The 15,486-nt window shown below is 39.9% G+C and overlaps 1 protein-coding gene across 4 annotated transcripts in view; it reads left to right on the top strand.

The window, feature by feature from the left end:
* Pank1 (pantothenate kinase 1) overlaps positions 1-15,486 on the top strand; it is a 92,753-nt gene that overhangs the window by 54,459 nt on the left and 22,808 nt on the right. For all 4 annotated transcript variants that reach the window (XM_070021170.1, XM_070021171.1, XM_070021168.1 and 1 more), the window contains one exon: positions 12,657-13,009. In XM_070021170.1, the coding sequence (XP_069877271.1) occupies positions 12,674-13,009 (336 nt within the window). In that variant the 5' untranslated portion in view covers positions 12,657-12,673. The remainder of the gene's footprint in view (positions 1-12,656; positions 13,010-15,486) is intronic.

Genomic DNA, 15,486 nt, shown 5'->3' with positions numbered 1-15,486 from the left:
GCCTCAGCCTCTGAACACTGTATTAAATGCATATACCATCACACCTGGCAGGAAACAAATAATTTTGAACAACCAAGATGAGTGCTGTTAAGTGGATGGAATTGGAGATCCTCACACATCTTATACTTGGAGATATTTCCTATGCTGTACCTCAGAGTGAACACTGGGCATCAAACCCAAGTCCTTGTACTTGCCAGGAAAACTCTCTGCTCCAACCCTGAAAGTCACATTTTTAACAGACTTGCTTTTCTGGTTTCTCTGCTTTCACACAGTGTAGGTACTAGGTAGACATATTTCATCAACACTGACAGTAGCAAGACATTAATAACATTAGTCCCAAACCAAGACAGAATGCTCTAATAGAGACGAAAGAACACTCTAGCCACCTGGGAAGTGTGTGTTCACATGATTCCTTTTTTGTCAGATAATATTTTTATATAAATATGTCATGTTACTTTGTCATGTTCATCAGTTGGTGATATTTAGTATGTTTTCTGCTATGAGCATTCATGGACCAGTATTTGTGTAGATTCACCTTTCCATGCTTCTTGGGTATATATCTAGTAGTGGAACTGTTAGACTATATACTAACTCTGTGATTAACTGCTTGGGAAACTGCCAAGCTGTTCTCCAAAAGAACTGCAGTATCTAATATTCCCACCAGGTCTGTTTCTTCTTGTCACTAACACAGTTTTCTTTCTTTTTAATTATGTTTTATTATTATTTTTTACTAAGCAGTTGTACAAAAAGGTTTCTAATTCCATAAATCAGGTTATGAGTATAATGCGTCTTGATCAATGTCATTCTCCTCCATTTCTCCCCATTCCATCTTTACCCTCAAGTTATGTAGTTCAATTTTCACATAATGTGCATGGAATACAATGATTATGTTGCTCACTTTCCGTTTCTCTATTAACATGCTCCCCCCAAAAAGCATGGTTCAGTTTTCTTTCTCTTGTTATCATTATTGTTATTATAGCCATCCTAAGTGGGTCCAAAATTATATATTATTATGGTTTATATTGTCATTCCTCTAGTAATGGTGTTGAACATCTTCTTATCTTCTTATAATGAGCCAGAGTCCTTAGATCTTCCAAGTACTAACATCCTGTGAATTTGAACTTTTGGAGGACCCATGACCTAAACTGTAAAGTTTTTGAAAGACTAGAAAGGGTCAGACTTCACTCTGTGATGACTACTATACTAAAAAAAAAGGATGTTATATGAAAAACTGTCATTAGTTAATATTAAAAAGAATTGTTTGCATTAGGTCTTGTTTTGTTCTTGTGTAATGTGCATTTCATTCCTTTTTCCAAATAATCCTTGACTCATCAATACTTATGGGTTAGAGGTGACAAGGGGGCAGATACATTGCCATGTCTGAATTTTATTCACCACCATGCCTCTTTATGTCTTAAAACTCCAATAAATATCTACTCACTTAGTGAATGAGTCAGAATGTGGTTGAGCTGGGTGCCAGTGGCTCACATCTAATCCTAGCTCTTCAGGTGGCTAGGAACTGAAGATCATGATTCAGAGTTAGTCTGGACATGAAAGTCCATTAGCCCCAAAAAGCTGAAAGTGGAACTGTGGCTCAAGTGGTAAAGCTCTAGCCTTGATTGTAAAAGTTAAGGAAAAACATGCAGGTCCTGAGTTCAAGCCCCAGTACTGGCATAAACAACAACAAAATGTAATTGATCCTGGACTATTTGAGGCAGGTGCTTGTGACTTTATTTAGACTTGCACTGCTATTAGAACAAGTGCTACGTCCTTCTTCAGTCCCACAGCACCCCTTGGTAACCTTACGGTTTGGCCAGATTTTGGTAGTTAAGGCTGAAGTAAATGAACAAAGCCTGTTCTATGGGCATGTTCTGCTTGGTGGTACCACCTAGCAGTGCTATTCTCTCTGAAGCCTCTCTAATTAACTACTACCTGGAATTAAATTGTTAGCATCCCTAGAGGAAGTCAGCATGCTCTAGTGGCTTGTCAAGACAGAAAGCTAAACCTCTTGGTGGTTTATAGTGGGATTTGCTTAAGCAGGTAATGAGATTACCATCTTGAGCCCAGCTCAGGGCACTGAAAGACTGGAGTAGCTGCTGTTCCTGGTAGATACTGTATCAAATGATCCCCTTGGCAATAATCACACAGGAACATGGTGGTTAGTTGTGTTCTTTAGAACCCCTGGGAATGATTATAACTGGAATCTTCCTTTTTATCCAAGAACAAATCTTCCTTCTCTTCCTTCCTCCCTCCCTCCTTTCTTTTCTTCCTTCCTCCCTCCCTCCCTCCCTCCCTCCCTCCCTTCCTTCCTTCTTTCCTTCCTTCCTTTGGTAGCTCAGGCTGGCTAGGTAGCCCAGAATGGCCTTCAACTCTTAATCTCTTAATCCTTTCGGCCTAATTGGTGGCGATTACAGATGTATATCACCATGCTCTGTCAGAGACTGTATTTCTAATGAAGAAGGTGGTGTAACTAAAGCTGAGGACCATGTGGAAGATAGATATTTATCTTCTATTGGCTCTAGGCTGGGCAAGACTGGAAGCCTCTTCCTGAGAAATAACTCTGTAGCTGTCTTCTACACACCCTCTCCACACAGCTAAAGAACTTACTGTGAAGTAGGAATCAAATCCCCTCCTTAAGACCTAAAACAGAAATGCAAGACTTGAGTACAGTACAAGCCAATTGAGGAAGAGATGAGGTCGACATGGGTCACCAGAGTACATTTGTCTTTGTACTCTGGTCTCTCCCATTAAGAGTGGCATGGAGAAGCTCCAAAACCTTGAGAAAGAGGCTGGGCTCTCTGAGCTGCTCAAGGACTTCAAGAGCATGAAGTAATAAAGTTTCTTTTACTTCAGGGTTTAATATTTTTGGATGCCCTCATCTTCAGTTTCATCTTGCTTGCTCCTGGCCCAGATCCAAGTTAACAATGTACTCCAGGGTGCTATCGGAAGGAACCTTGGTACATGGTTTCCTGAAGAGCCCTTTTCAAATTTTGACCTGAAGACTTGGCTTTAATGTGACTACTTCTGTTTGTTGTTTTGATTTCATGAAATAATTGATGAAGTCCAGCCATGTGGAAAGCAGATCAAAGAATGCCTGCATGCCCTAAACATTTGAATATATGGTTGCCAAAGCCAGCTACTTTATAGAAGAATGCATACTTACTTTGACAATGACCATGACTGGACAAGAGGAAGTCACTGATAGAAATTAATTATGAATAGAACTTCTAAACCACAGCTGTGGGAATTAATCAAGCATGAGATGATAGCTAGAACTTTTAAAAGCTATATGCAAAATATCTTCTGGGGTCACTGCCGTGCATTGCCCTCAGCTGTCAGCCTCAGAATTCTGCCCTCACAGCTTCCGCAAGGTCAGATCATTCAAACTCTCATGTGTCACTTTGAAGACATACTCCAGCTATTTATAGCATTTATGTAGATTCAACTAGAACTTAACCGATGAAAATTACAGGGGACGTGCCTTGAAAATATGGAGTCAGAATCTCTTGGTGAAAGCTTGACAATCTATACTTTTGCTTTTATTTATGTATTTATGATTATTGTGTATGTGTATGTGTGTGCATGTGTGTGTGTGTGTTTGTCACTGGGGATAGAACACTGGGCCTCCTGTGAGTGCTCTACCACTGAGTTATACTCCCAGCCTGACAATCTGTATTTATAACATATGCCTTAGTTGGGTCTTACCATTAGACAAATTTGAGAAACCATATAGTTAAATATGACCAGTCATTAAAAAAAACTATAATGAAAACCTTGTCTTTAATATTTAGTTGTGCTTAAAACGAAAGTTGACATTGATTTAAGGGAATGTGATTATAAACAAGACAGATAGATCAGTGCCTTCCTCGGTGTCCTTCCTGTGCAAAAAATCAAATGCAAATTATATTTTATGGTTATGTGGGTGTCATGCATTTCCTTCAACCTGTAACCTCCTATGTTTTCCTCTGATTTTGAAAGAACTAAAATATACTGTGTGGGTAAAAGTATTGCAGGTCCTCAGTACTGTGCCTACTGTGGCCTAATGTAAGTTGGCCCTGAGTGGCAGAGTTAAAATCCAGACTCCACTTCTGTGTGTTGCTGCTCTGATAATACTTCCATTTGCCTCAGTTCTGAAAGGAATCCTCCCTGTTCCCCTTTCCTCTCACTTATGGAAATATGATCACCTTTTGTTCCTACCATCATCTGGGCAAGAGAAAGAAAGATATCAGAATCTGGGTGTGTGCCAGCAGAAGAACCCATTCTTTACAACATACCACATTTAATGAATGGATCTTGACCTGACAGTGTTAAGTTGGTAGTTGTGTATAGCTTGGGTATGGTTTGTCCGTATCCAAGCTCATGTTGAAATTTGATTCTCTATTTGTTGGTGTTGGGAAGTGGGTCTTCAGAAGAAATTAGATTATAGGGTGCTGACTTTCTGATAGGATGAAGTCTAGATTTATCTGTTTCAGGAGAAAGAGTTGGGTAGTTTTCAGACATTGGATTAACTTATAAGAAAGCAGGTTGTTATTAAGCTAGCTTGGTGTACATGTACTTTCCTTACATGCCTGCTTCCCCTTTCCAAGTTTTCCTCATGATAGGACACAATTCAGGCCTTTGAGGCCCTTACTAGAAGGCAGGCAGATGCTGACTCCATGCTTTTGGGCTTTCTCATCCTGAACCAAGACCCGTAAAACCTTTTTTCTTTTTTTTTCCTTTTTTTTAAAAATTTTTATTTATTTTTTATTGTGAAAATACTGTACAGAGGGGTTACAATTACATGGGCAAGATAATGAGTACATTTCTTATCAAGCATTGTAGCCTCCTCCTTTGTTTCCCCTTCCCATCCCTTCCCATCCTCCCCCCGCATCCCCATCCAATCCTCCCCCACCACCACCAAAGTTGTAAAGTTCGTTTTGGACATGACACCTTGTACTTCTCATTGTTGCAACGGGTCCACCTGTATCCTTATTTAAACGACTTGTTTTTCCCCTTCCCCTCCACAAATTATACCGACATCAAATACAGTGAAAGCAGGGGTTATACTGTGGGGAAAACCTTTTTTCTTTTAAATTACTAGCCACTGGTGTTAGGTTTTTACAGCGGAAAATGGTCCAAGATAATAGGTAAATCGGTTGTTTTTCCCACCCTTAATTCCTATCTGAAGCAACCTTTGTATGACAAGTGTCTGGACTGGTTGAACAACTTTGCTGAGTGTCATGCTTCCCAGGGCCTCGAGTTTATACCCAAGAGAGCTCTACCACTGGGCTACCATTCCCAACCAATTTCACCACTAGTGTCCAGGGAATCTTGATATCAGAGTTGACTTTGAAAAGGAACTATTGAGTTAGGGGAAGGCATGCTGTTTACAAACAACAAATCACACATTTGCTATCTGCTCAGAGAAACAAAACTAAAACAGTGTCTTTTTCTTTTACATTGTTATAAAGCATTTTTTTTTTGTCAGTTGTGGGGCTTGAACTCTGAGCCTGGGCACTCTCCCTCAGTTCTTCAGCTCAAGGCTAGTGCTCTACCACTTGAGCCACAGTGCCACTTCTAGTTTTCTGAGTAGTTTATTGGAGATTAGAGTCTCACGAGGGGCTGGGAAGATGGCTCAGTGGTAGAGGGCTTGTGCATGCCTAGGGCCCTGGGTTCGATTCCTCAGCACCACCTAAGCAAAATGAAAAAAAAGCCGGAAGTGGCGCTGTGACTCAAGTGGTAGAGCACTAGCCTTGAGCTGAAGAGCTGAGGGAGAACGCCCAGGCTCAGAGTTCAAGCCCCACAACTGGACCAAAAAAAAAAAAGAGTCTCACAAACTTTTCCTGCCCTGGCTGGCTTTGAACCGTGATCATCAGATCTCAGCATCCTGAGTAGCTAGGATTACAGGCGTGAGCCACCAGCACCTGGCTCTATAAAGCATATTTTAAGTAAGAGTTTTTAAATAACTCAGATTATGAAGTTCAAATGCGTTCACTGTTAAAATTTGAAAAGTATCAGAAAAAGAAAAAAGATCATTTTAACCCATGTTCCACAGAGAATAGCTATCAACATTTGGCCTCAAGTGTCTAGCCTTACTTTCTATTTCTAAATAGCAACAGTTTTAAACAAACTGTTGCCATATAAAATGTCCTTTTCAATCGCTGTTCTTTTCTCTTAATGATGTATAATGGACATTCTTCTCACATCCTTAAATGATGCTCAGCAAAATTATTTTAATGGTGATGTGCTGGTTTATTGTGTTAATGGGATTATTTGCCCTCTGTAAAGATGTATCATGGTCATCGTCGTCATCATCATCATCATCATCATCATCATCATCAAGTTCCAGGAACTTGAACTTAGGGTCTGGGCACTGTCCCTGAGCTTCTTTTGCTCAAGGCTAGCACTTACCACTTGAGCCACAGCATGACTTATGGCTTTTTCCGTTTATGTGGTACTGAGGAATCGAACCCAGGGCTTCATGCATGCTAGCCAAGCACTCTGCCACTAAGCCACATTCCCAGCCCTGTTATTTATTTTGTTGTTGATAGTGCTGGAATTTGAACCTGGGCCTTGTACCTGCTATAAGCTAACACTTTTGTTCATATTCATAATTTTCTCTGGATAAAGTTAAGACCAAACTATTGACAAGGTTAGGAATCTGGAAGTTTTTAATATTATTTCCATGGAGCTCCATGGAAACACTTTATATTCTGACTGGTAGTGTGTGAGTACTTGTACTTGACAATACTGGGAATTATCACAGGTTTAAAATTCAACCTAAAAATATCTCATATCCATTTATTTGAAAGGGGACCTTGATATATGGTTTCTTTGCCCCTAAGAGGATTTTTGCCAATCATATAGCATATTAAACTGTTTCTTTGCATAAAGTATTTAAGATTTAACAGATTGTTTCCTGTTCACTTATTATGTATTTCTTTAAAACATTATTAAAGTTTATATTCACCATTTTAATGTCTTTAGATAGCTCTTAGGTTTTCAATTCTGATGTGTTATGCTGTTAACATTATGGTTTTGGAAGGGTGTATGTGTGTGTGTATATGTGTGTGTGTGTGTGTGTGTGTGTGTGTGTGTGTGTGTGTGTGTGTGTGTGTGTGTGTGTGTATTCAGGGCAGGGAATGTGAGAATCAGGAAGAATATTACTGATAGGTTAGTCTGTCCCCATTTACAGATTAGTGAATGGTTCAAATAAGAAATGTTCCCACAGAAATTTTCTGTTTGATACTCCCAGTTACAAGTGTCAAGCAACACAATTCAGATTGGTCTGGCAAAATAGGAAATTTATTGACTCATCAAGCTGAAGATGAGTTTGTTATCCACTGTGCCTCACTTTAAACAATTCTTTGAACTTTCTTTTTTTCTTGCTTAGCTTTTTAAAATATTTTGAGACAGTCTTACTATGTAACCACATTGGTCTCAGATTCTTGCTATGTAGCCAAGGTTGGCCTCAATGTCTAGCTCTTCCTGCCTCCAGTGCCTCTGTACTAGAATTACATGTACTACCATGCCCACTTTCTTTGATCTTTCCAAATCTCAGTTTTCCCATCTGTAGTCAGAATGTTGCACTTTACATTTCTGTGTAAATACTAACAGTTACATCTACTCTCAACAAAATTGACACATAATAAAGGGAAAGCTAGTCTTCTAAGAAACACTTTAAAAATTATAATTTTATTACACATTTGGATCTGACTTGAAGGGTATTATTTTTTACCTTGTAGAAGTCTCTAGGCAAGTTAAACAAAATTAATATTAACTTAATATAAAACTGTATTTAAAATGCTTCATAAATGGCTTTATTGTTGATTACTCAATCCTCAAAATATCCTTTACCCCTGATAGTTTGATCAACCATTCTTCTTCTTTTTCTTTCTTTTGTCTGTCCTGAGGCTTGAACTCAGGGCCTGGCCACTGTCCCTGAGCTCTTTTACTCAAGGCTAGGGCTCTACCACTTTGAGTCACAGGTCCATTTCCAATTTTCCGGTGGTTAATTGGTGATGAGTCTCATGGACTTTCCTGCCTGGCCTGGCTTTGAACCATGATCCTCAGATCTCAGCCTCCTGAATAGCTAAAATTACAGGTATGAGCCACTAGTGTCTGGCTCAACCAGTCTTCTTCATGTACTAGAAAGGGAAATTTCAATTTGCTGCTCTCAATTCACAGTGATTGAAACCAGCCCTAACTGGTGTTCTGACCATGGCAGTCACAGTTTATTGAGTCAAACCTATGTTCCACAAAGTAATTGATTACACAGGTGCCTAATTTACATTCAAGAAAAAATAGAGTCGCGCATTTCTTAATGATACAGGTATTTGCATCACAGGGCAGTTTCATTACTGTACACATATGCTAGGGAATACTCAAAAAACTAACCTGTTGATGTTGGCACTAAGTGATATATAGTCTTAGGCAACCACTGTCCAATATGTGGCCCATTATACACTGGAATGTGTGTCACAAATAACTAGAGCATTTTGGGAAGTTCCTCTCACCAGAAACACTTCCTGAATCTCTGTGGTGGGAAGCACCAATTATGTTGTTTTACTTACTCACCTGAGGAAAATGTAAAGAGGGAGTGATTTATTTTTGCTCACAGTTTCAGAGATTTCAGCCTTTGGCCCTGTTGATCCTGAGCCAATGGTGACAGAACATCATGGCAGAAAGAACAGGAGATTCTTCACCTCATGGAGAACAGGAAGTAGGGAAAAGAAATATAGGAAAGCTCAAGAGCTAGATAAACACCATCCCCCACTCCTTCCCAGGACAGGCCCACAGCAGCAGTGAAGCCATTTGATATTAGACAGAGACATCTAGAACCATGAGCTAAAGCAAACCTTTTAATTAACTCAGGTGTTTCGTTATAGTCATGCAATGCCAACTAATATAGCAAGTTAATCCTGCAAGAACCCTTAAAACAACAAAAGTTATGTGTTAGAATACAGGTGACTGGGATCTCCATTTTGGCTTATCTTCATTCTCAGACCCTTATCTTACATTGTGCTGAAATGGTAACAGACTCTTCTGGAGGGTTTGATACCAGGTGAAGTGCTCTTTTCACAACTCACCGGGCAAGTTAGGAACATTGCCCAGATAAATTATTAAAAACCCAGGTCTGACCCCATAGGACTGGAAGAAAGAGATCGTAAATGTCTGGCCAGCCGAGCTAATGATTGACAGTTTGTTCCTCTGATTAGCAGATATTTGGCACACACTCTGTCTTGTAGGCACCATTCATTCCTGCTTTCCCCAGAGGAGGCCATCCCAGGGTGCCACCCATCATGCCATCTGAGTGATGCCTAATTTAGGCTCTAAACGAGAGGATAACACAAAGTCATTTCTCGTTCAACTCTGGATATGGTTCTTCTTGATATAGTGTCTCTGCATAGAAAAGATAATCTATTTGATTTACACACACACACACACACACACATACACACACACACATGCACACACAGAGCACATTAATATACTAAAACAACTATACACTGTCATTTGAAAAGGGGTTTAATAGAAGATTCTTAGCAGCCACTGGACCTCAATTCAGAAGCAAATTCACCTCCCAATATGTTTCTTCGGGCCTTGATTTTTCCTGTCAGGGGAGGGAACTCCACAGTTTACTCCCTTCATCCTTTGTGTCTATCCTTTGGAGGATGCCCTTTTTCCAGCAGACTCTTTGATCATATCTGTTAGGTTAAAATTTTTAAGTGGACATTGTTTTGGCTGAGCACCTGAATGAGGCCCTTCAGACCAAGCTAGCAATCTAAGTGAAGTCAGAAATTCCATGTCACCAATCTGAAATTACAGTTTATCTGACTTCCTGAGAAATCCAGATTACGCAAACTTCCTAAAAGCAGGATAATTATTTCTTCGTTGTTCTGTCTCCAGTCACTACTTCATAAAGAACTAACTTTAAGATGATCACATCCATTGTTTGGTCTTTTGTTTCTGCTTACTTCGGCCTGCTCTGTCTATAAATCCAATATCCTTTGCTTGGATCATTGGAATACTTAATCTGTTTCATGGAATGGAGTGCTGTGCAATTCTAGAATGAAAATAAAACCAAACTATGAGTGAAGATTTGCTTTGCATGTCCCAGGACAGGTTTGATCCCCAGCATCCCCCATACCTACCCACATGCAATTGTAGAAAATGAAGTCTAAACTAAATTGCTGTAACTCTGGCCTCTGACAGATCTAAGGAACATGGGCTCCTTTGAGTCTGAGCAGCCTTCTCAGTTGCTGCTGCTGCTGCTGCTGCTGCTGGTGTGTGTGTGTGTGTTTGTGTGTGTGTGTGTGTGTGTGTGTGTGTGTGTTACTGAGCCTTGAACTCAGGGCTTTGTGTTCTGTCTTGACTGAACTGAGAAGCCCTAAAGTTAAACTTTATACTTAGAAACATCTCAAGTGTTTTAGAATGTTAACAGTAGGCAGGTAGCCATTCTCTTCACTTGAGAATGAGAGTGTAAAAGCTAAATGCAAAGTGCTAATTGACTGTTTTACTCAAAAGCTTTCTCTTCGTTGTTTTTTTCTGTTCTGTTCTGTCTCTTGGGAAGGAGAAGCAGCACTTTTTTCTACCCTGCAATCTGACTTTATGTATTTCATTCTCCCTGTTGTTTTTGGTTGTAAACTATTCAATTGTTTTCTAAGCTCTTCACCTTTCAAAATGCAGCCTATAATAGCCAACACATACTACTGCCTTTTGACTTTCAGTCTTTTCACTAGATCAGCAAACTTTTTAGTGTTTGCCTTCTATGTTACTGTAGGTGATAGTTTTCCAAATACTATTCCAGTCTCCAACATCTGTTTCCTCTCTCCTTGCTGCTTTATCTCAGAACTGGACCACAGATTTTGTAGTTAAGCTGCTGACCACCCCAGGAATCAGTCACATTGAGCCAGGTTCTGTTGCAGTGAAAGTGAGAGAAAATGCAGTTTCCTCTCCCCTGAGCTCCCACCATGATGTTCTTTCTCATTCTCATTAGTTTTTTTTTTTTTTTTTGGTCGGTCGTGGGGCTTGAACTCTGGGCCTGGGCGCTGTCCTTCAACTCTTCAGCTCAAGGCGAGCGCTCTACCACTTGAGCTACAGCGCCACTTCCGGTTTTCTGGTGGTTTATTGGAGATAGGAGTCTCACGGTCTCTCCTGCCCGGGCTGGCTTTGAACCGCGATCCTCAGATCTCAGCCTCCTGAGTAGCTAGGATTACAGGCGTGAGCCACCAGCGCCCGGCTTCATTCTCATTAGTTTTGAACCTGTACTCCTGCTGAGAATTTTGATGAATACTCAAGAAATACTTTTTTTAGGATATCTATTTAGAAAGATGGGACAGGTGTGAATGCAAACATTATCTAGAATTAACATCACTTCTAGCAAAGATGGCAAAGGCTCTTATCAATGCTACAGCTGACTTTATCATAACATCTGGGTATCCTAGATCGATCAATGGCAGGAACCAGTCCCACCTGATGACTTTACTAGGATATCTTCCTGCTCTTTTTCATTCCACCAGTAGCAGGGTGATGGTAGGAAGCTTAAGTTTGGGTAGACCTTGATCTCAGTAAGATGATAAAACTACATATGTAAAATATGACAGTTCCTAAAAAATATTACACTGTGAGTAGAAGAGAGAGAGAGAGAGAGAGAGGGGGGGGGGGAGGGAGGGAGACAGAGACGGAGATGGAGACAGAGACAGAGACAGAGACAGAGAGACAGAGTGATTAGTTAGGATACAATTATAGGCATAACCCACTGGATCCCTTCTTTGTACATGTATTTTGAAATGGTGGAATGGCTTTAGATTGGCAGGATACTCTAGCCCTAAGAAGCACAGAAGAGTTCATTTCGCTTAGCATTATCTTGTATGGTTATATGTACATAGCTATTAAGATATCCTTCTCATCTTGTAGGATTGTCCTAGACATATACTAATTATTACAAATGAAGGAAACTATGGAACCTGTTTTCTTGGTTCTGGCAAGATGTTGCTAAGCAAAATGAATTCCAGGACGGAGACACAAGAGGTTTTTCTTTGTTGTTGTTTTTAATGTACTTTGTGATTTCTGTTTCTTTTGTATTTTTTCCCCTATGATTTATCCCCTATTGTCACTGTATCTGATTTTGGTACCTGAGTATTGTATATATGCCCATCTGAATTATGGAAGGGAGGAGAAGGGGAACAACAACATGGTGAGACAAAGGAAAAAGTGGGAACCAGTGCAACAGTGATACTCACAAGACAATACGTTGGAAATGATCTGTACAACTGAGGGAAGGGGTTAGAAGGGAGGGAAAGTGGGAGGAAAATGAGGGAAGGGGTAACAAGATCAGCAAGAAATGTGCTCACTACCTTACATATGTAACTGTAACCCCTCTGTACATCATCTTGACAATAATTCTTTTTTAAAAAAGAAGCACAGAAGAATGACTTAGAAAACTGCAGAATCCTATTTCTTTTCTCACTTCTAAGCTTTTCACATTGGGTGAAGGGTGGGCAGAGTTAGGAGCACCTCTACAAACTATGTATTTTTCTCTGTGCTCTTTCTAAAACACAGAATCAGTTTTCAAATTGAATGTTCAATGTATTTTCTTTTTGAATACTCAAGAAGTGAATATTTGCTTGCATGTACAGAATTCAGTAGTACTCTTTCTTTTTCTCTGTGTCTAGCATTCCCATGGTTTGGTATGGATATTGGTGGGACCCTGGTTAAGCTGGTCTACTTTGAACCAAAGGATATTACAGCTGAAGAGGAACAAGAAGAGGTGGAGAACCTGAAGAGCATTCGGAAATATTTGACATCTAATACAGCTTATGGGAAAACTGGGATTCGGGATGTCCACCTAGAACTGAAAAACCTGACCATGTGTGGGCGCAAAGGGAACCTGCACTTCATCCGCTTCCCCACTTGTGCCATGCACAGGTTCATTCAGATGGGCAGCGAGAAGAACTTCTCCAGTCTCCACACCACACTGTGTGCCACGGGAGGTGGGGCTTTCAAGTTCGAAGAGGACTTCAGAATGGTAAGTGGGGCTGGGTCCTTGTCAAAACAAATCAAGCCTCTCACATGGCCACAGCCATGACATTACATGTCTAAGAACTTGACAACTAACCTTGGACCTAGGCAAGTTTACTTTACCTAGTGCCTTGGTTTCTTCACCTAGAAGAAAATAAAAATAGCTGTAGACTAAAGAGTGGGTACAGGAAGACTACATGAGATAGTATGTGCCTGACTTTTAATAAGAGCTCAGTGTATATTAATTTATTGTTTTCACCATTTCTGTTACAATTATTGCTGTGCAATATGGCAAGATGATATAATATTTATCTGAGTTTCATATTTTGGTTAACATTTTCCACAGACACTTGCCCTGTAATTATGGAGTCAGTCTTATAGATATATAGACTGAGACTGAACAGAAGGTATTCTGTAAATCCTTCTAAGAATTATAACTTCTCTCTACCAGTTTGCTCTCCTAAGTGTTTTGGATTTATGAATATAGTTCAGAAGTTTTATTCACCAACCAAAACGAAGCTTTTAGGCAGGTGCTGGTAGCCTGTAATCCTGGCTACTTAGTAGGCTGAGTCTGAGGATCATGATTCAAAGCCAGCCTGGGCAGGAAAGTCCATGAGACTCTTATCTCCAATTAACCACCAGAAAACTGTAAATGGATCTGTTCATCAAAATGGGAGAATGCTAACCTTGAGCAAAAAGAGCTCAAGGACAGTGCCCAGGCTCTGAGTTCAAGACCTACAACCCACCGAAAAGGAAAAAACAAACTTTTGAAAGTATATAGAAATTAGTTCTTTCATTAATAGTATTTTGGAAGTATGGTTCTGCATAGTTGGGATAGTGATTTTTCTTGATGTGGTACATAGAAATCCTTTGTATGATGTAGATGAGGAACATCCAAATGCTGTTATTTAGCAATCACTTAGCATCTGTGTGTCCCAATTTCCTCATCTTCTCCAGTTAAGATAACAATCTTTTTATTGCTTAGCTTTTTCCCATGGAACAAATTGAGAATATAGTTAAATAATCAGTGCAGCTTGTATCTTGGAAAATCATGGGAGAGTTGGACAAAAATAAAGTGATTGAACAGTGAAAGAAAGGCTGGAAGATTTTAGGATTAATCTTTTTAGAGTTGAGAATCCAGTGAAATAAGTTATAAGATACATATTCTCAAAACCTTTAGTACAAACTGCTGTGTTTAGTCATGGAACAAATCAATCCAGTCTGTTTATAAAGTCTGTCACTGTTGAATCAACAAGCCAACACATTATCCATAGAACCTAATAATCTATACATGCAAATTTTATTGTGCCATCTCCGCTAACATCATTTGCTGTATAGACTATAGTAGGTAATCAGTCTAGGTCTGACAACAGAGTCCTAGAGTAGCATTCTGAGAATGATGATCCTCAGGCTTTGGCTTTTTTTTCTTCCATGTCATCTTTCCTTACCCTGCAGTAGTGACTGGTACCATCATATATTTGAATAACCAGTAGGGTCCTTTACCACCACAGGTACTCAGTGACCAGTTTTGAAGCCAAAAAGGTATATGGATAGGAAAACTAAATTTGATTCCCTAATGAGAATAGCATTGGATCAGAATAGTCCTGTTCCTATATTTTATCATTTAGGTGACCCTGGGCAGGACAAGTCCTTCTTATGGGCCTCAGTTTCACCACCTGTAAAAGGTTTCAGTAATATAGAATAGAGGAAAGAGGATTTTTTAGGACATCAGAACTGAAAGTGACCTCTGAAAACAAGGAAGTGTAGCACCTTCACCATCTGTGGATGAGGAAACCAAAGCTTACATTTTGATTAAGAGGCTCTAATCTAGTAGTGCCTATTAGCTAAGAGTTGGGTTCTATTCTGGCTCTGAATGAATGCTGGCCCACACCTGAATGGCTGTACTGTGAGCTCCTAGGTACTTCAAGGACATACCAACTGTCTATCTCTACTAACAAGGCTCAAGTAAGCCAAGATAACTGGTAGACTTATGCAACCTCTCTATCACTGCCTCTGTCTCTCCTCTTGGGTAAGGTATGTCCTGGTAAAAGGTTACTCAATCTGTGCTGGCCATGAATAAGTATGTTTCTCAAGGTTCTGAACTAAGAAAGGTCATATCAAGCTTTGGGCAGGCTCTTATCGCCTCTTGAGTAGACTGGAACAGGGAACAGGTCTGGAATTTGCTAAATAGCTAACCAAGCTGATTGTCTATCTATAAGAGTCCATGGGAGGCCTTATGTATCCATAATCAATCTTGGCCAAAATAAAGACAGAACTAAGTCTCTTCCCATAGCCTGTTTGACCATGCACTGAGTGATGTACCCATATCCACATTCTGTGGGGATCACTAGGTTTTACCATCCACTTTCCATAAGCTCTTTTACTTTACTTATGCAATGAGCAATTTCATTCACTCATTGAATGAATAACTTACCATGCTTTTCTATGTGATAAGTACTGTTAGCAGCAAAACAAAGCTCTTAC

This window comes from Dipodomys merriami, unplaced genomic scaffold (genome assembly GCF_024711535.1).
Source record: "Dipodomys merriami isolate MVZ:Mamm:240054 unplaced genomic scaffold, mDipMer1.0.p SCAF_14, whole genome shotgun sequence".
NCBI lineage: Eukaryota > Metazoa > Chordata > Mammalia > Rodentia > Heteromyidae > Dipodomys > Dipodomys merriami.
The sequence above is the reverse complement of the archived record's forward strand: the minus strand, read 5'-3'. Positions and strand labels throughout refer to the sequence as shown.